This window comes from Prunus avium, chromosome 2 (genome assembly GCF_965620075.1).
Source record: "Prunus avium chromosome 2, drPruAviu1.hap1.1, whole genome shotgun sequence".
Taxonomy (NCBI): domain Eukaryota; kingdom Viridiplantae; phylum Streptophyta; class Magnoliopsida; order Rosales; family Rosaceae; genus Prunus; species Prunus avium.
The window spans coordinates 31,934,773-31,958,676 of record NC_142285.1 but is presented as its reverse complement, the minus strand read 5'-3'; the positions used below and the strand labels follow the sequence as shown (position 1 = coordinate 31,958,676).

At 39.8% G+C, this 23,904-nt stretch overlaps 1 protein-coding gene and 2 pseudogenes across 1 annotated transcript; 1 reads left to right on the top strand and 2 right to left on the bottom strand.

Moving 5' to 3' along the window:
* Nucleotides 1-203: 203 nt before the first annotated feature.
* Nucleotides 204-657, bottom strand: LOC110751112 (14 kDa proline-rich protein DC2.15 pseudogene; annotated as a pseudogene).
* Nucleotides 658-6,694: 6,037 nt separating this feature from the next.
* Nucleotides 6,695-7,075, top strand: LOC110751154 (large ribosomal subunit protein uL29 pseudogene; annotated as a pseudogene).
* A 9,663-nt stretch (nucleotides 7,076-16,738) lies between these two features.
* Nucleotides 16,739-18,823, bottom strand: LOC110750756 (uncharacterized). The gene has a single exon (XM_088248418.1). It carries the CDS (start codon nucleotides 18,776-18,778, stop codon nucleotides 16,925-16,927), a length of 1,854 nt encoding a protein of 617 aa, XP_088104544.1. The 5' UTR covers nucleotides 18,779-18,823; the 3' UTR covers nucleotides 16,739-16,924.
* Between the last annotated feature and the right edge of the window lie 5,081 nt (nucleotides 18,824-23,904).

The following is a 23,904-nucleotide window of genomic DNA, read 5'->3' as shown; positions in this document are numbered from 1 at the left end:
ATATATGTATATATAACTGAATAATCATTAGTAATAAAAACCATCAATGCTCAAAGGGAAACGTATGAACATTCCTAGGAGGGAACACTCTACATATCAGTTACATTTCGAAAGCAACAGGCATAATGTATTACATCCAAAGATTAATGGCTTTTTTTATTTATTAACACAAAGCTGTGGAAGGGCATCAGTAGATGAGGTCATGGCACCACTAGGTGCATTGGAAGTCTGTTGGGACAGACTTACCACAGTAATTCAAAAGCAAGCTTAAGGAGACTGGCACATTGAGATTGATGCCCAAAACATTGGCCTTAATGGCAGTGCAAAGGCACACAGCAGCATTAACATCAGAAAGACCCGCAATGAGGCTACAACATGGGGTCTTTGGTGGGGTCCACACAACAATCTGCACCAAGTCATTCAACAAATTGCCACATACCCCCAGCTTAAGGGTGTCCTTAGGGCAAGAGGCTTTAGGAGGGTTGGGGGAGCGTGTTTTGGTGTTGGGGTTGAGGGAGGAGGGTGTTTTCGGGTTTTTGGTGGTGTTGGTGAACATTGACAATCAGGAACGTGATCATTTGAACTCACTGTAGTGAAAAACACAAGGTTAAGGGAGAGAAGAAGAGCAATGGTTGCAAATGCATTAGGAGAAGCCATTTTAGAACTAGATTCCCTCAGGCAGTGAAGTGACTGATTGATATACTTGTGTTAACTTGTAGATGGATTTTTAGGTGGTTGATATAGTGAACAGAATAGGGTATTTATAGACTTTCTTTTTCTGAAAAAAATTCTAAATTTGTCATGTGAGCACCCAGCATACACTGTTTTGGATCTCTGTCACTTTCTGGCCTGGGGTGCAACTTGAAGAATAGGCCATAGTCAACTTTGTAGCGCTCTGAATTTTATGCTTTCTAATATATGGCACCAAAACAAAAGGGCCTTGTTCTTATCTTGGTCGTGTCCTCATTTGGCCAAAATAGTCAAGGATCTCCTTCTACCAGAGAGAGTTACCAGCCAACATCGATTTTGGGTGTTTGGATATATATGTTGACGTGAGTCTCCTAATTAATCAAGGAGATTTATTTCCTTGATTAATTAAGGGATTTACTTTCCTATTTTATATAATTGATAAATCTTTGTATAATTAGGAGATACTTTCCTAATTCTTTCCTATATCTAATTCCTTGTATAGCACTCTTGTAAACTCTTTATATATACCTCCTTATGGAGAAGAATAAATCATCTGAACATATTCAAACCCGTATTCATATTTTAGCATGGTATCAGAGCAATCGATCCTAGGTTGTCTCTAAATCCTCGTATCGAATTTCTTGAAACCCGAATCCCTCGTATCGAATTCCTTGAAACACGAACCCGTATCCTCGTATCCTGAATCCCGAAACCCTAAACACGAATCCGAACCCTAAACACATATCCGAAACCCTAAACAGTTTTTTCCCTCGTATTCTTCAAATCCTTCCGCTGCAATGAATATCGTCTCTTCCTCCACAATTGCCACCACTGGTTCCCCAAGTTATGTTTTGCATAGTTCTTCAAAGAAACACACATGGGTCATTGACACCGGAGCCACTGATCACATGACCTTTGATCCGGGACAAATTTACTCTCATACACCGTCTTCTCAATCGGTGGTGTCTAATGCCAATGGTACCCCCTCCCTAGTAATTGGGGAGGGTTCCCTCTCTCTCTCTGACTCCCTCACTTTGGATTCTGTGTTGATTGTTCCATCCTTACATCATAATCTCTTGTCTGTTGCCCAAATTACTACGGCTTTGAATTGTACTGTAACTTTTTGGCCTACTCATTGTGTTTTTCAGGACATTCTCAGCAGCAGGACGATTGGTTGTGGTACTAGGAGGGGCAAACTCTACTATCTGGACTTGGCTTCTGACAGTGAAGCCAGCCTCAATCAAGCTTACAAAATTGGGGGTGCGAGTGTTGAGAAGCACACTTCCAAAGTATGGTTATGGCATCGCCGTCTTGGACATGCTTCGTTTGGATACTTACAGAAGCTATTTCCTTCCTTATTTTCAAAGTTAGATATTTCCAGTTTTCAGTGTGACATCTATGAACTGGCCAAGAGCCATCGTGTTCCTTTTCGCTTATGCTCAGCTAAAAGTCTGGTTCCCTTTTCTCTTGTTCATTCTGATGTTTGGGGCCCAGCTAGAATTCCCACTCCATGGGGCACTCGATGGTTTGTCACGTTTATCGATGATTGCACACGTATGACCTGGGTTTCCCTTCTCCAGACCAAAGGGGAAGTCAGTTCCAAATTTCAATAGTTCTATCACATGGTAGAGACTCAATTTCATACTCGAATTCAGATTCTTCGTTCCGATAATGGCGGAGAATTTCTCAACCATGATCTGAATCAGTTCTTTCAAGATCATGGCATCATACATCAACGCTCATGTCCTTACACTCCACAACAGAATGGTGTGGCAGAACGAAAGAATAGACACTTATTGGAAGTAGTTCGTGCCTCACTCTTTGGTGCAAATATGCCTCGGTCCTTTTGGGGAGAGGCCGTCTTCTCTGCAGCATACCTTATAAATCGAATTCCCTCCAGTATCCTCCAGTTCAAAACCCCCCTTCAAACACTCCACCACCATACCCAAATACCTCCAACCCAAAACTTGGAACCCCGCATTTTTGGTTGTGTGGTGTTTGTCCACTTACATGATCACCAACGCAGCAAATTGGATCCCCGCGCCGACAAGTGTGTTTTCATTGGTTATGCACCTCATCAGAAAGGTTACAGGTGTTATCATCCTCCTAGTCAGAAGGTTTATACTTCGATGGATGTTGTGTTCCGGGAACACGAGATCTATTTTTCAGATGCACAGGAGGACACTTCTCCAATTTCAGAATTTTTCCCTTCAGCCGTTTTTCCAGATTCATTCCAGACTCAGAACGACCAGTCGCAGACCTCTAGCGACCGGTCGTCCGACGAAAACAACTGGTCGCCAGATGAAAACGACCGGTAGCAAATGACTCTGCCTGAACGCGACCGGTCGCATGTCTCTAACGACCGGTCGCCACACACATCAACGACCCTGCCTGAAAGCGACCGGTCGCATGCCTCTCACGATCGGTCGCCACGCACGTCCACGACTCTGCCTGAAAGCGACCGGTCGCCTGACCCGAACGACCGGTCGTTCCTCTCAGTTTTTTCTGAAATTGTTCCGCTTCAGTCCGATCCCAGCCATCACACTCAGGAGGAGAGAATTGAAGAGTTTGTGCATGCTCCGGAGAATTCTTCAGCTCCAGTACCACACCAATCACTTGCTGAGGACGTCATTCAGGTAACTTCTCTACCTGAAACTGATAACATTAATGAAATAACTGATTGAATTTCAGAAGGCGCAGAGCCTACATATCAGATTCCAAAAAGGAAGAATCGTGGTAAACCCCCAGTTCACTACGAAGCAGATCTTAATGCAAAGGGGAAATATCCCATCAATAATTATGTATCCCTCACCAGATTATCTGAGTCACGGGTACACTTTGTGAAGCAGTTAGCCGACATACCTGTTCCCAACAGTGTAACCGAAGCACTAGAAGACCCAAAATGGAAAGAAGCCATGAATGAAGAAATGCGAGCTCTCCAGAAGAATGGCACATGGGAACTCGTGCCATTGCCTCATGGAAAGAAGACAGTGGGATGCAGGTGGTTCTATACTGTGAAACTCAAGGCAGATGGATCTATTGAAAGATATAAAGCTAGATTGGTGGCAAAGGGATACACACAGAGATATGGGATAGACTACCAAGAAACCTTTGCCCCAGTAGCCAAGATCAAAACTATCAGAGTCCTCCTGTCTCTAGCAGCAAATCTCGATTGGCCATTACATCAGTTTGATGTAAAGAATGCATTCTTACATGGAGACCTGGAAGAAGAAGTATATATGGACTTACCACCAGGATGTAACTTCACTCATGACAAGGAGAATCAAGTTTGCAAGCTCAAAAAGTCATTGTATGGATTGAAGCAATCCCCCAGAGCATGGTTTGGCAAATTCACTAAATCCATGAAGAATTTTGGATATATACAGAGTAATGCAGATCACACCTTATTCTTGAAGCGTGATGGAAGAAACCTTACTGCATTAATTGTGTATGTGGATGATATAGTCGTAATTGGAAACGACGCAGGAGAGCAAATAAAACTGCAAAAGTATTTGTCTCAGGAATTTGAGATGAAGGATTTAGGTGATCTGAAGTATTTTCTAGGAATTGAAGTAGCCAGATCCACAACTGGTATATGTCTGTCTCAAAGGAAGTATGTATTAGATCTACTCACTGAAACAGGAATGCTTGGATGCAAACCTGCTGATACACCCATCAAGATGAATCACAAGTTATGTGAAGACATGGATCAAGAACCAACCAATAAGGAACAGTACCAACGCCTTGTTGGAAGGTTGATATATTTAGCCCACACAAGACTAGATATTGCATATGCTGTGAGTGTGGTTAGTCAGTTTATGCATTCACCCAGTGTGTCACATAGGAATGCAGTTGATCGGATCTTAAGATACTTAAAGTCAGCACCTGGGAAAGGATTAATGTTCTCAAAAAATAGAGATCTCGAAGTTGTGGGATATACAGATGCTGATTGGGCTGGCTCTATTACTGATAGACGCTCTACTTCAGGTTACTTCACGTTTGTGGGAGGTAACCTAGTCACTTGGCGGAGTAAGAAACAAAATGTGGTTTCTCGGTCTAGTGCTGAAGCAGAGTATCGAGGAATGGCTCACGGAGTTTGTGAATTACTATGGATCAGAAGATTGTTGACAGAATTGGGTTTCAAGCCAGAAAAACCAATGGAGTTACATTGTGATAACAAGTCAGCCATCGATATTGCCCATAATCCAGTTCAATATGATCGAACTAAACATGTTGAGGTGGATAGACATTTTATCAAGGAAAAAATTGAGAAGAAGATCATTCGCCTACCATTCGTAAAATCAGAAGATCAATTGGCAGATATCTTAACCAAAGCTGTTTGTGGAAGAGTATTTCATGACTCACTTACCAAGTTGGGCATTGGTGACGTATATGCACCAACTTGAGGAGGAGTGTTGACGTGAGTCTCCTAATTAATCAAGGAGATTTATTTCCTTGATTAATTAAGGGATTTACTTTCCTATTTTATATAATTGATAAATCTTTGTATAATTAGGAGATACTTTCCTAATTCTTTCCTGTATCTAATTCCTTGTATAGCACTCTTGTAAACTCTTTATATATACCTCCTTATGGAGAAGAATAAATCATCTGAACATATTCAAACTTGTATTCATATTTTAGCAATATATCTCGGCGAGTCCCTATAGTAAGAGTTATCAATTTGACAACAGGGAGCGGTCATCTTAGTTGTGTAGATAAATGCATTTACCACTAAATCCATAATGAGAGATATCACTTTGACAATAAGGACTAGTAATGTAATGAACAATCAAAGTAGTCAGTTTCATGATTTCATCCAAAGAGTGTCTACCGTGCAAATCTCACGGCCTGGAGTTCCGGGCCGAGGGGATGTGCGTTAACACGCGGTTTCCTGCTTTTGGGTGCGGTGCGGTTGTGCGCGGGCGTGCCAGCACGGTCTACCGTGCGTCGATGTGTTGATGAGTGTTGGATGAATAAGTGGTGCGCCTGTTTGAACTCGTCTTCCTAATCAAACGATTGTAGCCGAGAGAGGAACTGGTCTCGGCTGTTAGGTTCACGGCCTGAACTGCAAGGCCGTTGAGTGATGGTGTTGGTGGTGGGTTTTGGGCGGTGCTCCGGCGCGCTGCTCAGGGAGCGACGGTCATGTGATATATGGGGTGAGTGAACGGACAACAAGGATGGTGCTCCGGCGCCTTGAAAATCAAGGGTCGTATGATATATTGATGAATGGATTTTCCTTACAATCTAACACTACTCCTAGGAAAGCAAGTAAAGATATTGAAAGTGCATTACAGGAAAAAATAAGTTGCTCCGTGGGAGGCTTTGTTTTGGTGTTGAACCCTTTGAATGTAGCTCGAGTCTTGTATTTATAGGAAGAGTCCCTGGATGAGTAATCGAGGCTGAATTTACGCATAGTGGAGTCTGATTAGCGCAAGTGGGTGTCCAATCGACATTTGGGATCGTGAAGTATGGTGGTGTGACCCCAGAAATCCCGGTGAATCTCGGCCGCCGCTCTTGATCATGGGTTCTGAGCTTCTGGCCGTGGAGACGCATTTATGCCCTGGATAGCTGTTGAACCAACATCCCAGGCTGTCAGAATTTTTGTGAGAATGTCCACGTCTAATCACTCTGATCCTCATCACCAAATCCTGACTTCAGTCACTTCCCACCTTCCCTCATGCATTAAATGCTTCTTTGTGGCCAATGGGTTTGCTGCATTAAACAGGCACTACTTCATTAAATGAAGCCTGGGACCCTGCTGTCACGTGATGATTTGCCTTTAATGCCTTGACCGTGATTTTGTTCGGCCTCGGCCTCGGCCTGCGCTTGAGGCCGAGATGATCATGCCTTGGCTTTTCTTCTTTTATCTTTAGGAAGGCGAAGTACCCTGGCGAAACACTGCGTTTCAGTTTTTACGAACAAGTGCCAGGGCCGAGAGAAGGGGCTCCTTCGGCCAGCTTATGGCCGTGATTTATCAGGCACAAACAAAGAGAGCAACAGTCTGCAGCAATGGCGAGGATCAAGTTCCACGAGCTCAGAAACAAGACAAAGGTAGAGCTTTTGGGTCAACTGAAGGATTTGAAGGCAGAACTTGCCCTCCTCCGAGTCGCCAAGGTCACCGGCGGAGCCCTCCAACAAGCTCTCCAAAATCAAGGTGGTTAGGCTTTCAATAGCATATGTGTTGACAGTGATTTCCCAAAAGCAAAAAGCTGCTCTAAGATAAGTCTACAAGAACAAGAAGTTTCTTCCTTTAGATTTGCGCCCAAAGAAGACCAGGGCCCTCAGAAGGCATCTGACCAAGCATCAGGCATCTTTAAAGACATAAAGGGAGAAGAAGAAGGATATGTACTTTCAATTGAGGAAGTTTGAAATTGAAGCATAATGTTGGATCCAATTATGAAGGAAATCATGGCGTTTCGCCCATTATAAGATATTCCAAGGACACCAATTTCATCATTGTAGACACTATCCCAAATATGATTTTGCTGGTCCAGGATTTTAATGATGATATTTTGGTTTCTATTAAAAAAAAGAAAAAGAAAAGTAGAACCTTCCATTCTACTTGCCCATTGGCTTCATTTGTAACATCCCGACCCAAAATAGGATTATTCACTAATTGATTTAATTTAATTAAATGTGAAAGGACAATTTTACCATCGAATGGGGTTAAAATGGTCACTCTTTGTTTCGGAGAGAGGTTGGGTCGACAAGTGGTATTTTTAGGAAGGTCGTACCGAGAAAAGTCCGTAGACATGCGGTAGGCTTGAATTGGAATTATAACGAGAAAGATACGAGATAAAAACCCTCAGTGGCACAACCATAATATTTTCAAAATTTAATTTTGAATAAAAATCAGAAAAACCCCTCATTTCTCTCTCTCTCTCTCGCGATTCCCCCTCCTCTTTCAGTTTTTCCAACCGCCACCCTCCATCTACACTGCTGTCGCCACCGTTGACCACCGGCCACGACACCGGACTGGTTCGACGCATCTTCCCTCCCCCGTTCTTTTCCGACCAGCCTCAGCCGTCACCGTGCACGGAGCTCGCCGAAATTTGCTCAAAACACAGCCGATTTTTGACAGAAATTGGCGTCGTTCGATCTCGGCCGTTTGGCCACCATTTCCGGCAAGCAAGGTATGGAAATTCATCTACTTTTCGTGATCTAGCTGCTGGTTGGGTAGGATTTGGTTGATTTCTAGATTGAGTAACTCGATTTCGAACCCTAAGTTTGGCTGATTTTCAAATTGAAATTCCGGCCACTTCCGTCGACTTTTTGGGGTAGGTCTAAGAGCAAAAGTGTCTCCAAATAGTGTCTTTTACCTAGGGTAGAAATCGTGGCCCTTAATTTGAAGTTTTTCCGATCGCCAGATTTTGATCAAGCCACCCACGCGCTGCCAGAGCGTGCGGCGGAGCGTGGGCAGTTTGGTGGGGTCACATTTTATCTTAAAATAAACTTAGTATTACCACGAGCGCGTACGTGTGCTCGGATCTCAATTCGGATATCGTTTGAACCTCAAACGGAATTTTGCATATTGTGCGATTTTCGGGTTTGATATGTTTGGACCATTGGATCAAACCCAGATTCACGTATGTTGTTCCTTGTATTCCTAGGATCGTGTAGGATTTCGCGGATCGTTAATCGGAGCCCCGGATGTTCCGATTCAATGATTTAAAGTTTATGTTTTACGATAATCGTCCGATTGTGAGCTATCCAATTGTCCAATATGGACAAAACTTGCAAGACGTATATCCTAGACCTTGTGGAACTCCTAGGAACTTCCTGATTGTAAAACGGAGATCGTGGGTTTCGTGGGCCCGGTTGATCGAGCGTCTTCTGAGACTATTCCAACACTCGAAACCCTTAGTTGGACCTTAGGAACGTTTCGTTCCTCGTGCTTACTTGAAACTCGGAAAATTAGGATTTTTAATTTTAAAGTCCTCATTTCTAAGCGTTTGATTTTAATGTCATGCTCGTATTCTGAAATAGGTAATCCGACTACGCATACACAGCAGGCGGGACGCTCTCAGGGTCAAGCAACGTGGGACTACTTGTGAGTGGACTAAGTGTAGGGCTATTTTTAGGCGTACGGGTCTTGATTTTTCGTCCGTACGTGTTGGCTGAGAGTTAGTCCCCCAATTGGACGACTCGTCTCTAGCCACATGGTCATTTGAGGACGGTTTCATGTGGACTAGTCAAACAATCCCCAATTGGATTGTTTCCTCGGTACAACTAGGTGGGTCATATATATATATATATATATATATATATATATATATATATATTATCTTTTATAATATATACATAGTTACATATCTATACATATATATTTATTCTTTCATTCTTGTTTCCCAGTGAGGATACTTCCTCGCTTGTCGTGCCATTTGGGCACTTGTTTTGAGAGTTTAATTTGAGATTTATAAAGAAAGGTTTGGATTTGTTGATTGTAAGTTTCACTGTGGATTTCAGATTTAGCTCTGGTTTTGAGCAAACTTTATATATATATATATGGCTATGACAGTTTTGAATGCATTGGTTTTATGCATGGTTTTCTAAATGGTGGGGTTATATTACTTTGGTTTAAATGGAACTAAACTTTGTTTTGTCCACTCCCAATTTTCTGTTTTGCGCCCCCATCCAGTAGTTGACTGGATCGAGCAGCAGAGCTGAGTCGTGTGCTCCTGAACCGTGAGCTTCAGTACTCTGAGCCTTTGTAGAGCTTCTGTACTCTGTAAATTCATTAAACTTCCTTTCTGTTGGTATGTCGAAATCTGTTAGATATGCTCTATTATTGCCCTGTTAGGATTTTAAATTGTGGGGCCGGAGGCCATGGTTTGTAAACACTATGTTTTGTATTAATGCATGCTGGCAGTTGGGCTTTTTAATTGTGTTTTTAACAGGTTGGAATTTGGGATATGTTCATTTTACAGGGGAGACTCTGCTAAAATTTTGGTAGAAAGTCTCGGTTCTTAGTAAGTGGGCCCGACATCGGTAAGATGTCAGAAAATACAGACGGGGTCCATCTCGGGTTCCGAGAAGTCCGAGGTGAGTCCTGTCATCATTCCCAGCAGCTAAAATGGCTCTGCTAATTATATGGTTTTACAATTTTTTAAGAGATTTTCTATTTAAACCCCACACTTCTCTTAGTTCACCCCACTACTCAAATCATTAAACTGTAAGTTTTATTATTGTGTAAAAAGACTAAAAAGTCGTCCAACTTCATACTTAACCCTAGTACATCTATACACACACCCCACCACTCTTCATATTAAGTTTTACAAAAATACAAACTCCTATTGTCAGAGACGTAGAACATTGACGAGCATGCCTCTTTAAAATCTACGTGGGAGCTTATGGAAAGACTTGTTGATTGTTTGGCTGTAATGATCTTATTCTCTTCTTTGTTGATTGCTTGGCTGTTGATTGCTTTTTTTTTTTTTTTAATACCTGATGTTTTGGTAAAACTGTTCTCTTTCTTTAGAAAGTATTAAATTTCGAATTTGGGGTTCCATTTGTTTGTGTTTTTTTTTGCTGGGAACAGTAATATTATTGTCACTTTTGGAATTCCAGTATGTATCTAAAATCATAATCCTGTTGCTGCTACTTCAATAGTTGGGTTATTTTTCTTGTTGCTTTTCCACTATGATAAAAGCTTCAATGTATTCTCCATTGGTGGCTGATCAGATGGCCTACTCCTAGTGCAAAGTGTCAATTTAATATTAGAACTATCTGGCAACATTCAATCGTTAAGTTGACACTTATTTGCAGCAAATGAAACGTCAATATTAGAATCAATTTGTTCTCTAGGTATCACCGGTAATATTATTGTCACTTTTGGAATATCAGTATTGGGTAGCTTGAATTTTTCTTCATGTTATACTAAGGGTAGCTTGTGGGGTTTAAGTAGAAAATTTCTTTTTATTTTTATTTTTTCAGCTTGGGGTGTATTTAAGGGTAGTTTGGGAAGATAGTGGGGTTTTCTTAGAAATTGTGAAAATTTAAATTAAAAGTTAGGGTGAACTTAGAACATGGGGTGAACTAAGAGAAGTGTGGGGTTTAAATAGAAAATCTCTTTTTTAATTTAGGAAAAGGTATTGTAATATGAAAACTCAAAATCATTATGCCTTCGATTAACATTAGACATTTGTTGATGCCAAATTCATGCCAATTTAATTAGCTAAGGTAGTGTGCCCGACCCCTTGCACCTGAGTTCAAATTCCATTTCCCCGTTAATTTGGTTAGTAAACGTTAAAATAGTCCTTGTGTTATACTCATTTGGCCAATTTAGTTCCGTATTTTCAATTTGGCCAATTAAGTCCTTGTGTTTTATTCCGTTAGCCAATGTTGTCCATTCCGTCAAAGTACCATTAAAAAAATTAATAAAAAATTTATTAAGTTCAGTTTACAAATGAAATAACAAAATATAAATAAAAAATCTGGAAACCCAACAACCTCTATGTCATCTTCTTCTCCCATGCCGTTGCCACCACCATCAGCAGTCCCAGTCACCACCCCATTCTCTCTCTCTCTCTCTCTGTGTTTTCTTGGCCGCATAACCCAGGTATAAAAAAAGAGTTGTTTTAAAGCCATTAAGTAGTGAAGGAGTGCAACGTTCAATAATGAATGTTGATAGTGAAAGAATTTCTAAATATTATTTAAACTAATAAAAAATCTATAATTATTTAAGAAACATAATGATTAATAGATCAAAAAGAAAATGTACAAAAAGAATCGAGCAGAGAAGGGAGAGGAAAGAGAGATGGAGGAGTTGTGGGCATGGGTGGGATGAATCGGGGAGAGAGAGAGAGAGAGAGAGAGAATGGGGTGGTGGCTGGGACTGCTTATCGGGGTGGGGGTTGGGTGGTGGTGGTGGAATAAGAGAAGAAGATTGGGTTTCCTGATTTTTTTTATTTAAATTTTCTTTTTTCTTTTTTTCTTATTTTTATTGTAAACTAAACTTATTAATTTTCTTATTAATTTTTTAACAGTAGCTTGTTAGAATGGACAATATTGGTTAACGGAGTAAAACACAGGGGCTAAATTAGCCAAATTAAAAATACAGAGATTAAATTGACCAAATAAGTAAAACACATGGACCATTTTAACATTTAAGCCTTTAGAATATCCCCGTGTGATGAAGGCTCTAACTCGATTGCTTAGATCGATCCCTCTGGATTCCTAAGCTTCACCTTTTCTTCTTCTTATTGAATTAGTGGCAGTGCTAGGTGCACGCACAAACTTTGTTATGAAATCAAAGCACGAAACACTAATTTCGATTAACAAAATTCGCACCTACAACTTTCGACTTTATTTTGGAATCTATATGGGACCCCCAAAAACACGTTTAGAACAAATTTATAGCTAGGTACGAAACATAGATTTATATATTTTTTTTTTGGTCTGAATCATGAGGTGGTCCTGGATGGGCCCCAACTATGGGTGGCATCTTTAAGCCTTAACCACAACCCAGACTAATCTCCACTCACACCGGGTCGGCCCGTAAGGGGTAAAGTGTTGGCCAAAGTGGTGACTCCGTACGAGAGCAGGGATCGAACCTCTGACCTCTCTTAAGGAATGAGAGTGCCGAACCACTCACACCAACCACCTTAGTTAACATAGATTTATTTGGCTTACTAACAATTACATTTATAGTTTGATTAGATTAATAAAGTGGAAAACAAATTAAAAAAAGGATTCCAGTCCTTGTGATTCAAGTATTGGCCAGCAGATCCTAATTTGATGAACTTTAAATTCTAAATTTCTAAAAGGATTCCGACGATCATAACCATATTCCTAGCTTATAACCTCAAATGAAACTGTACATAATCTTCTTATTTGCAGAGATACCTTATTCTCCTACTGTAATTAATACAACAACAAACATAAACACACATATATATTATATAGAAAATTATATATATGTATCTAATAATCATAGATGACGCAAAGCAGTGATGGTTTTTGGGACTAGTTTGCCAGTATTGGGAGTTGTTGCTGTGGCTGCATTTTCCACTATCCCTGGGCTCCAAGTTGAATCAATTTTCTTGTCAAGGGATTGTCGAGGACAAGACCAAGGCTTGCGACCTTTGTGATCATGATGATGTTGATGATGGCAACGTCTAGCAATAAAAGCTCCAGCCATGGTCCCCAAACACAAACGTTAAACCAGAATTTACCGTACTCTTTTTTTGTTTTTCTCGGATTTAATTTGGTCTCAAAGCTGGATGGTGATGAAATAGTTCAAAGGAAGTGTGAGGAAAAAGAAAGAGTTCAAAAACCGTCGTGGATAAGTGACTTAAACAACTAAATAACGGAGGTACTATTGAATATTTTTTTATAATGACGCACACAAATAAAAAAGCGTCGTCTTATTAAAAAGGTTTTCTTCAGAGTTAAAATCTGACCAAAAAACGACGACAGCAGATATGACAAGCGTCGTCTTTTAAAAAATCAAGTGTCCTTTTTTTGGTAAAGACATGGTTGTTTTGAAAAACTGTCGTCTATTATATGTAAAGATGACGGTTTTTTTTTAAAAAGGGTCGTCTATTATATGTAAAGATGGCGCTTTTTTGTAAAAAAGGGTCGTCTATTGTGAAGTAAAGATGACGGTTTTTAAAAAACAAGGGTCGTCTATTATATGTAAAGATGACGCCTTTTTATAAAAAAGGGTCGTCTATTGTGAAGTAAAGATGACGGTTTTTTTTAAAAAGGGTCGTCTATTATATGTAAAGATGACGCTTTTTTTGTAAAAAAGGGTCGTCTATTGTGAAGTAAAGATGACGGTTTTTTTTTTAAAAAGGGTCGTCTATTATATGTAAAGATGACGCTTTTTTGTTAAAAATGGTCGTCTATTGTGAAGTAAAGATGACGGTTTTTTTTAAAAAGGGTCGTCTATTATATGTAAAGACGACGGGTTTTTTTTTTAAAAAGGGTCATCTATTATATGTAAAGATGACGCTTTTTATATATAAAAAACTGTCGTCTATTATATGTAAAGACGACGGTTTTTTTAAAAAAAGGGTCGTCTATTATATGTAAAGATGATGGTTTTTTTTAAAAAAGCGTCGTCTTTTAAAACACGCTAAAAAATGGCCGCTTAAGTGAATTCGCGCTCAACAAATTTTCAAATTTTCACCTGTCTTTGAAAACCTTATCTCTCATTAACAAGCGTCGTCTTTTAAAACATGCTAAAAAAAGGCTACTTAAGTGAATTCGCACTCGACAAATTTTCAGATTTTCCCCCGTCTCTGAAAACCTTATCTCTCCCTCCTTGAAACCCTCTTGCACTCTCTAAAACACCCTCATGAAACTCTCTACAAAATCATCAAAAAATCGATATCAATGAAATAGTTGAGAGTTTTTCGCAGATCCATAAGATGTAGAGGGAGGTTCTGTATTTGAGAATCAAAGCTGGTTGAAAGGTTTGATTTGAAAGTCACCTAATCTCTCAATACCCTTCTATATCTTGCTAGTGAATTCTGGTTTAGTCTCTTTGCGTTTCTAGTATGTTCTTTGTCTCCCTGATTTCAAATTTTCTGTCTCTCTTGATTTGTCTGGTTTGTTTACATATTATTTTTTTTATTTATATTTCTGGTTTCTTTTTAGATTTTCTAATTTTATTATCAGGAGATGAGGAGGAAGCTTGCATATTTATAACTTTTTCTTTTGTAGGTTTTCTATGTGAGTTGTATGTTTTTTTGTTGTTGAAAATTTGTTACCTTCTCGTTTCACTATCATTTTATTTATATATTTTTTCTTTTGCAGGTTCTCGATGGTCTTTTTTATGCTCATTTTACAAGTTTTCTATGGAAATATGGTCCAATGGTAAAATTTCTCTTCCACCTAATTTTTTATGTTTATAATCTTAGTTTTTTTTTTTCTCTCTTTGTCATTTTGATTTATTTACAGGGATGATGGAGGAGACTTCAGTTGTGCATCATTTGTATGTTTGGATGAGGAAGGCTTGGATTAGGAGTACGTAGGTCTTGTTAGGAATTATGTTTGTTGTAAAATAAAGATTGGTTAACTATGTAATAACTATTGAATCTTCAAGTTTTATGAAAGAAACTATTTTTGAGTGTATATATTCATTAATAAAGCATTATGGTTGGTTTTCTAGTTAAAATCGTTGTATAGCATCATAGGAAATAAAAAAGAACTAAAATGTAGCAATTTGGGAACTTATTAGACCACGGTTTTTTATATCATAAGACAGTAAAAACGTCATCTTTACATACAATACACGACGGTTTTTAAAACCGTCGTCTTTCATCCTATAATTAACGATCTTTACCTTTAAACAACGACGATTTTCTTTAAAAACCGTCGTCTTTACAGATAAACAACGACGGTGAAAAGCCGTCGTAGTTTGACACCCAAATAGACGGCGGTCGATTTAACGACGGATTTCAAAGCATTACAACGACGGTGGATCCCCGTCGTCTATTTTGTTTTTTGTAGTAGTGTGGCTAGACCCTTCCTCAAGTTTCAACAACTCAAAACAATTATGTAATGGAAACCCGAAACCAGTGGGCCTGAAATGTATAGGCTATTGTCTTATGAGGGGATTACAGGTAAGAAATCTTAAGTTTAGAATACTAACCGATTGATTATGCATGTCATCACCTGGCCCCACGAAACGGTGTCTCTATCTCGTGTAGTTGGGTCTTATTTCTGGGATTTGCAAGGACTTCTTCACGATGGAAAGATCATCTAGCAACTAGATACATTAGGGTTTCTTTAGCATTTCGCTAGTTAAAAATATAAGAGTTGTCGTCTAAAATAAGGATAGTAGTATTAGCAGTTTCATGATTCCTAGCTATTTAATGCCAACTCTGAGAGAGAGAGAGAGAGAGAGAGAGAGATGTTTTTGCCGGTAAAGCAGACATGAATACTAAATCTAATAAACCAAAATGTGATCAGATTTTTCTCACTCTGTCAGCCACAAATGGAAAATATGCTAGTAATACCAACCACCCAATTGATTGGGAAAAAAAATTCAAACTTGAGCTCCATCCATGGACCACACAGCCCAATCTCAGCCACAATAGTAACAATGGGTTGTGCCCACGTCTAGCTGTGCATGCAACTGAGATTCACATTACATTAATGTTCAGAAATCACCCACACACGCGTGAGCGACTTGCCTTATAGCAAAATTGTTTCTAACAATTTGATTATGTCATACTTCTATAAGTATTTACAGAGTGTCTAGTGATTGTTCCAATCTGTGATTTGTAAAGTGACAACAATGGGCTTTAGGGGTTCCAAGGCAACCGCTCTTTCACCTCCCTCTATTCCAAAGAAGCAAGACAAATGCCCCAGACATAACGTTAAGTTTGGTGTTTGTGGCAGCTGGTTAGGGTTGGTGACCGACGTTATTGGGACTAAACCCAGCAAGGAATGTTGTATCCTAATAAAGGGTCTTGTAGATCTTGAAGCTGCCTTGTGTCTGTGCACTGCTATTAAGGCCAATGTCTTGGGAATTGTCTTGAAGTGCCTCTTGCTCTTAGTTTGCTGTTAATGCATGTACAGGAAAAGTGCCACAAGGCTTTGTCTCTGCTTAATTAGAAACTGCCTACCTTATTGATGTACTCATTGATATTGCCTATTTGATGTTATTGGATTAAACCAGATTAATTTATGCTGTGTAGTTTTACAAAATGCATGGTGGAAGCAAGAACTCTATTGAAAATGAATGATGTTGCATGTACGTTTCATATTTGGTTTTCCCAAAGATATAAAGTCAGTAATTCTAGCTATGTAATCATATCATCTTGCCAAGTTAACTAAAATCACACATTAAAGGATGAATCTTACTATCTACAGACACACGAGTGACAATCGGGAAAAACAGTGTTTTCTTGCAAGCCTTATCTTGCCGAATGGTGTATCATGTTGTCATAATTTAGACCATGCATTCAAGCAAGATATTAAAACTTTTTTTTTCCATTGTTGGTTGTCGACATGATTAGATATATATAACTAATAATCATGTTAGCGCATTTAATTTTCATTGTCTAATATCAATAATAAAAACCACCAATACTCAAGAGTGAAACATGCATTATGTTTTTTATTTCGAAGGAAACGTACAAACATTCCGAGGAGGGAACACTCTAGATATCAGTTACATTTCGAAGGAAACATCTATTACAACCAAAGCTTAATGGCCTTTTTTTCATTGACACAAAGCTTAGGAAGGGCAGTACTAGATGAGAAGGTCATGGCACCACTAGGCGCATTGGAAGTTTGTTGGAACAGACTTACCACAGTAATTCAAAAGCAAGCTTAAGGAAACTGGCACATTAAGATTGATTCCCAAAACGTTGGCTTTAATGGCAGTGCAAAGGCACACAGCAGCATCAACATCAACAAGACCGGCAATGAGGCTACAACAAGGTGTCTTTCGTGGGGTCCCCACAACAATGTGCACCAAGTCATTCAACAAATCTCCACATACCCCTAGCTTAAGGGTGTCCTTAGGGCAAGCTTTAGGAGGGCTTGGGCTTGGGCTTGGGGTTAAGGGAGGAGGAAGTTTAGGGGTTGGGGTTGGAGTTGGAGGAGGTTGTTTTGGGTATGGAGTTGGAGTTGGGGGAGGTTGTTTTGGGATTGGGGTTGGAGTTGGGGGAGGTTGTTTTGGGCTTGGGCTTGGGCTTGGGCTTGGGGGAGGAAGTTTTGGGGTTGGGGTTGGAGTTGGAGGAGGTTGTTTTGGGTATGGAGTTGGAGTTGGAGTTGGGGGAGGTTGTTTTGGGGTTGGGGTTGGAGTTGGGGGAGGTTGTTTAGGGGTTGGGGTTGGGGTTGGAGGAGGTTGTTTTGGGGTTGGGGTTGGGGGAGGTTGCTTTGGGGTTGGGGTTGGAGTTGGGGGAGGGTATGTTGGGGTTGGGGGAGGTGGTTTTGGGGTTGGGGTTGGAATTGGGGGAGGTTGTTTAGGGGTTGGAGTTGGGGGAGGTTGTTTAGGGGTTGGGGTTGGGGTTGGGGGAGGTTGTTTTGGGGTTGGTGTTGGAGTCGGGGGTGGTTGTTTTGGGGTTGGGGTCGGAGTTGGGGGAGGTTCTTTTGGAGTTGGGGTTGGGGGAGGGTATGTTGGGGTTGGGGGAGGTGGTTTTGGGGTTGGGGTTGGAATTGGGGGAGGTTGTTTAGGGGTTGGAGTTGGGGGAGGTTGTTTAGGGGTTGGGGTTGGGGGAGGTTGTTTAGGGGTTGGGGTTGGGGGAGGTTGCTTTGGGGTTGGGGTTGGAGTTGGGGGAGGTTGTTTTGGGGTTGGTGTTGGAGTCGGGGGTGGTTGTTTTGGGGTTGGGGTCGGAGTTGGGGGAGGTTCTTTTGGAGTTGGGTTTGGGGGAGGGTATGTTGGGGTTGGGGGAGGTGGTTTTGGGGTTGGGGTTGGAGTTGGGGGGGGTTGTTTTGGGGTTGGGGTTGGAATTGGGGGAGGTTGTTTAGGGGTTGGAGTTGGGGGAGGTTGTTTTGGGATTGGGGGAGGTTGCTTTGGGGTTGGGGTTGGGGTTGGAGTTGGGGGAGGTTGTTTTGGGGTTGGTGTTGGAGTCGGGGGTGGTTGTTTTGGGGTTGGGGTCGGAGTTGGGGGAGGTTCTTTTGGAGTTGGGGTTGGGGGAGGGTATGTTGGGGTTGGGGGAGGTGGTTTTGGGGTTGGGGTTGGAGTTGGGGGGGGTTGTTTTGGGGTTGGGGTTGGAATTGGGGGAGGTTGTTTAGGGGTTGGAGTTGGGGGAGGTTCTTTTGGAGTTGGGGTTGGGGTTGGGGGAGGTGGTTTTGGGGTTGGAGTTGGGGGAGGTTGTTTTGGGGTTGGGGTTGAGGGAGGAGGGTGTTTTGGGGTTGGGGTGTAGGGAGGAGGGTGTTTTGGTTTTGGGGTTGAGGGGGGAGGGTGTTTTGGTTTTGGAGTTGAGGGGGGAGGGTGGTTTGGTTTTGGGGTTGAGGGGGGAGGGTGTTTTGGTTTTGGGGTTGAGGGGGTAGGGTGTTTTGGGGTTTTTGGTGGTGTTGGCGGACAATTAGGAGCATGATAATTTGAACTCACTGTATTGAAAAGCACAAGGTTAAGGGAGAGAAGAAGAGCAATAGTTGCAAATGCCTTAGGAGAAGCCATTTTAGAACTAAATTCCCTCCAGCAGTGAAGTGACTGATTGATATAGTGAACGTAATTAGGGTATTTATAGACTTTCTTTTTCTTCAAAAATTTCTAAATTTGTGAAAGAAATCCATGTGAGCACAGAACGTACATTGTTTTGGGGTGCATGATAGGCCATATTCAACTTTGGAGCATTCTGACTTTTGGCTTTCTAATATATGGCACCAAAACAAAAGGACACCCTTGTTCTTATTAGGCAAAGAAGGTTAAAGGATCTTATCGTGTCCTTATTTGGCCAAAATATATCCAAGAAATTAAGGTTCTCCTTCTACTAGAGAGAGTTACCAGCCGACATCAATTTTGAGTGTGTAGATAAATGCTCTCTTCTATCACTGAAACCACAAGGTCTTAAGTAAGAGATATATCACTTTGACAACATGAGCACCCATCGTGGTTGTGTAGATAAATGCTCTATTTACCACTAAATCCATAATGAGAGATATATCACTTTGACAACAAGGAGTAATACTATTAATGATAAACAAATGAAAAACTAGTAAACTACCAAATGTCGACCTGATGAACAATCAAACTGGAACCTTCCGTTTTAGCTCACTGCTTTCTCACCCAGCACAAATTTAGGATCTTTGTTGATGCCCATTATCTTCCACAATGAAAGAAATCAAGCACACATGCACATTATAATCAAATTTATTATCTATTATCAAACCTTTATTATTATTGTCAATATTTTGTTATTCTTTAGTCACAAGACAAGACAAACTATATGAATTTCTCTATATCAAAATTTAATTATTATGGTTCATAAAAAAATAATCCATCCATGAAATATTTCTTTTTTTTTTTTTTTGGGAAGGAAGGTTTCATCCGCTAATCTCAGATTTCATGGATGCTGAAAAGTATCTTATGCATAAGGATAAGGGAAAGTGCGACTTATCAGACAAAAACAAGAAAAAAATTTTAAAAAATACCTCAATATCAAGTCAGCTATTCAGCCAGACAATAATGTCGACCAGAAGTTGAGCTCAATCTTCTTCATGATCTATAATACAACAAAGAACGAGACAATAGAATTTTCATTTAATGTCGACCAGTGAAACTAGATATGCTGTGCTTCACTGATAAATTAATGTAGTAAATTTTGTTGTGTGGGTAACGGAAAAAGAAAAGAAAAGAGTGCAGTAAAAATTCACCTCACATATGAACTTACATGGTAAGAGCACTTCCGCCCATTTGCCATGGTAAAGGGCAAGGGCAAGGCAAAGGCTGCCACTATTCATGACCTTGCAAAGGCTTGTGGTGTTTCCACCTGTTAATGTATGCATTTTGAGTATTTCTTTTGGCTTCCCTTGACAATTTTGTAATAGGACAATCATTGTATTTTCTCAAGCTCTAGTTTAGATTAAGAATTACATCTCTAGGTATGCTTATTTGGCTACATTATGATGGACAACAATGGGTTCGACAAAAGGTAAATCTTGCATTGCATTACATTGCATTTTCTAACTTCTGAAGATTATGACTAGTCATCTTTCCTTTGTATGACTAGTCAACCTCTGCCTCAGTGAGATTTCCAGCTCACTGTTTCCAGCTGGACTCTACCCATCTATTTTGTCCTATTCTGCGAAATTCCCTGCTGCCTTGTACAATTCTAACCTAGGAATTTTTGTGTAAAAGCCAATGTATTCCTCAATTGGCAGCCGTCACTTGCGTAGGCAAGTTTTGGAAAGTTTCTTTGCAAACTTTCGCTTCTTCCTCATGAGTAACCTTCATATTCTTCATCTTTGAGTTTTCCAAATTGTTCCCTTTTTGAAAACTGCATTTGAAATATGAAAACCTCATCTTGCTAGATCAAACACTCTCTCATATATATTTAGGTCAGATTCAAGATTGATTTCTTCAAGAGTATGGTTTCTTGAAGAAATTGGTCATTCTCCCTTTGAATACAAATTTGGTTTCTATCTGAGTTAGAGCTTGGAAGCTAGTGCCATGGGATGAAAGAGCTGGAGAAGGAGCTGTCATTGCCATGAAGAACTGAGCTTCAAGCTTTGCTAAGTTGGAGAAAAAGATTGCACAAAGGAGGTATAGCTCATCTTCCTAAATAGATCTAGGTTTTGCTTGAGCTTGCTTGTATTCCTTTGTAAGAATCTTTTTCTACTTAGTGGATTGCCTGGTCGGTTGATGACCCCCAGTTTTTCCCAATGGTGGGTTTCTGGGTGAACAAAATCTGGTTTGCATATCTGTAATTTTTCTGGGTTTGTGTTCTTGGTGATTGACTAGTCATCGTATGAATTCTGGGTTTGTGTCCTGGTAGTTGACTAGTCATCATTATCTGCTGTTTGGTGTTTGCTTGATTATAAATGTTTTCACACACTTCCACCATAGTTGTTGCTAGCACAGGGGATGCCTAGATTGACGGGTCCTTCTGAGTGCCTAGGTTGTCACTAGTATTTCTCTAGGGTTTACATTGTAGCATGCTTGGTGTGTATTCTTGATTGTGATTGGTCATGACTAGCAGTTGACTAGTCATAAGTGTATTGGTCAAGGTCTAAAGTGTGTGAAGTATGTTCTGGTTTTTGTTTGTGTCATTTAATTTACCCCTCGTCACCTAAGTACCAATTTCACCACCATTGCCATGACAACCACTATTCACATGAGATATGAGGAGAGGAATTTGTATAGAGTTTTGGTGTGGGAAGTGAAGAATATGACTAAGTATTTATTAAAAAGAATTTTGACATTTTAATTTTTTTTTATAGATTTTTTTAAAATTTTTTTCTTGCTGACGTCAACAAACCCAGGCAACAGCCCATGCAGTTCTTGCCTTTGGGTTGGTCCGGTTTGCTGGGACCCAGCTGCTGCCTGGGCAGCTTAGGCCTGCTAGAATGCCAAAACGGGGCTTGGGTCCCCTCTGCCTTGGCAAAGGCAACCGCTGGAGTTACTCTAAAGGGTACACATAGGCATGATTCTCATAAACAATGGTTAAACATGAACACACGTGGTTATGAAATCAAAGCACAAAACACTAATTTCGATTAACAAAATTTGCACCTACGACTTTCGATTTTATTTTGGAATCCATATGGGACACCAAAGGTAATTACTATTCTCTCCAGATAATTCAGGTATCTAAATTTCAATTCAAATTCAGGTATCTAAATTTCAATCTATTCTATATATTACATGGCTTATTTTATTAAATTATTATCATGTTGATGATTGGTTATATGAGAATATAGTTTGTAGAAATATTTATCTATTTCTTGCTGGGGTTCTCTTCCAGGTTATAGGGTTTTGGAATTTTTCTTTGTAATCTAAACATGCCACGTACTAGAAAATACATTTCTGGATATACAAAACGACTCAGAAAAAGAAAAATCGAGGAATTGACTCAATCTCAAATAGGAGCTCTAAAAAAAATTGACTTTTAGTTATAAAAAAATTGTTTATGACATTAAGTTATGGCAAATTTTTATTTATAGCATTTTTGTATTAGATTATGTGAGGCCCCAATTTAAGTTTCGCACAAGGCCCTCAAAATCTCAGGGACATCCCTGATGATACCTAGCTAGAGAGAGAGAGATAGAGCATATTAGCAAAGAAACAAATATTCAACCACAGGGCTTCGAATATTTTTTTCGGATGTTTTTGCTGGTGGAGCAGACGTGAGACTAAACCTGTTAAACTAAAATGTGATCCGCAAATGGAAAAGATGCTAGTAATACCAACTACCCAATTGATTGGGAAAAAAAAAAATCTAACATGAGAGAGTTCTTCTCTTCTTCAATGCCTTATTTTAGCTTCTCTTATTCAAGGTGTTTGCAGAAGATGAAGCTTATTGGCTCCTTTCTTGCTGCCCTTCTTCATAGCTTTTTCAATGACACTATTTCTGCTTGAACTGTCATGGCTAGTGGGGATTTTGTCCCTCTCTTTTCTAACACATACACCTAGCAAAATAAATCTTGAACTAAGCTCTGATACCATGTTGGATTTTATGCAATGATAAAAGAAGAGAAGAAAATAACAAGGAAAAGATGAACTCAGAGGTCTAAACTAAGACTTGGTTCTCCGATATTTTTCTGATGGATGAAAACTTAGTGGAGACGTTTTCCTCTCTTTTATACATATATAGAGTTGTGCATGTGCTTCACACTATTTGCACACACACAAACACTTAACCAACTTGAGTAAAAGCTGATAATATATACAGCCTAAAACAAATATTTAGCCTTACAAAATATTAGAAGCAACTTGGCTTCCTAAAAGCAACCGCAGACAAAAGTCTAACAAAACACGCTCGAGCTGGTTTTCTCGGACAGAAAGCACTCGAGCTGATTTTATCCGAGAGTTACAACAAGGACATTACACAGTAAATTTAACAAAATGCCCCAAAGATACCCTTAGGTTTGGTATTTGTGGCAGCTGGTTAGGGTTGGTGACCGAGGTTATTGGGACTAAAAGGGTCTTGCAGATCTTGAAGCTGCATTGTGTCTGTGCACTGCTATTAAGGCCAATGTCCTGGGAATTGTCAAGCTCGAAGTGCATGTTGCTCTTAGTTTGCTTGTTAATGCATGTACGGTAAAGGTGCCACAAGGCTTTGTCTGCGCTTAATTAGAAACTGTCATACTGTCCTCATTGATATTGCATGTTTGATGTTATTGGATTAAACCGGCCAGATTAATTTAATTAAGCTGTGTAGTTTTACAAAATGCATGGTAGAAGCAAGAACTCTATCCAAAATGAATGATGTTGCACGTGTGGTTCATATTTGGTTTCCCAAAGAAATAAACTCAGTAATTATAGCTATTTAATCATACCATCCTTCCATGTTAACTAAAATCACACATTTAAGGATGAATTTACTATCTTGTGAGGCTTATCTTGCCTAATGGTGTATCATGTTGTCATATGTGAATTTAGACCATGAATTCAAGCAAGATATTAACACCTTTTTTTTTTTTTTTTTTTTTTTTTTTTTTTTTTTCCAATTTCGGTTGTCGAAATGATGAGATACATATAACTAATAATCATGATAGGCGCATTATTTAATTTTCATTGTCTATATCAATAATAAAAACCACCAATATGCTCAAGAGTGAAACATGCATAATTTTTTTTTTTTT

Excerpts from the sequence above, each read along its gene's own strand:
- LOC110750756 (XM_088248418.1), bottom strand. The coding sequence starts at position 18,778 with ATGGCTTCTCCTAAGGCATTTGCAACTATTGCTCTTCTTCTCTCCCTT.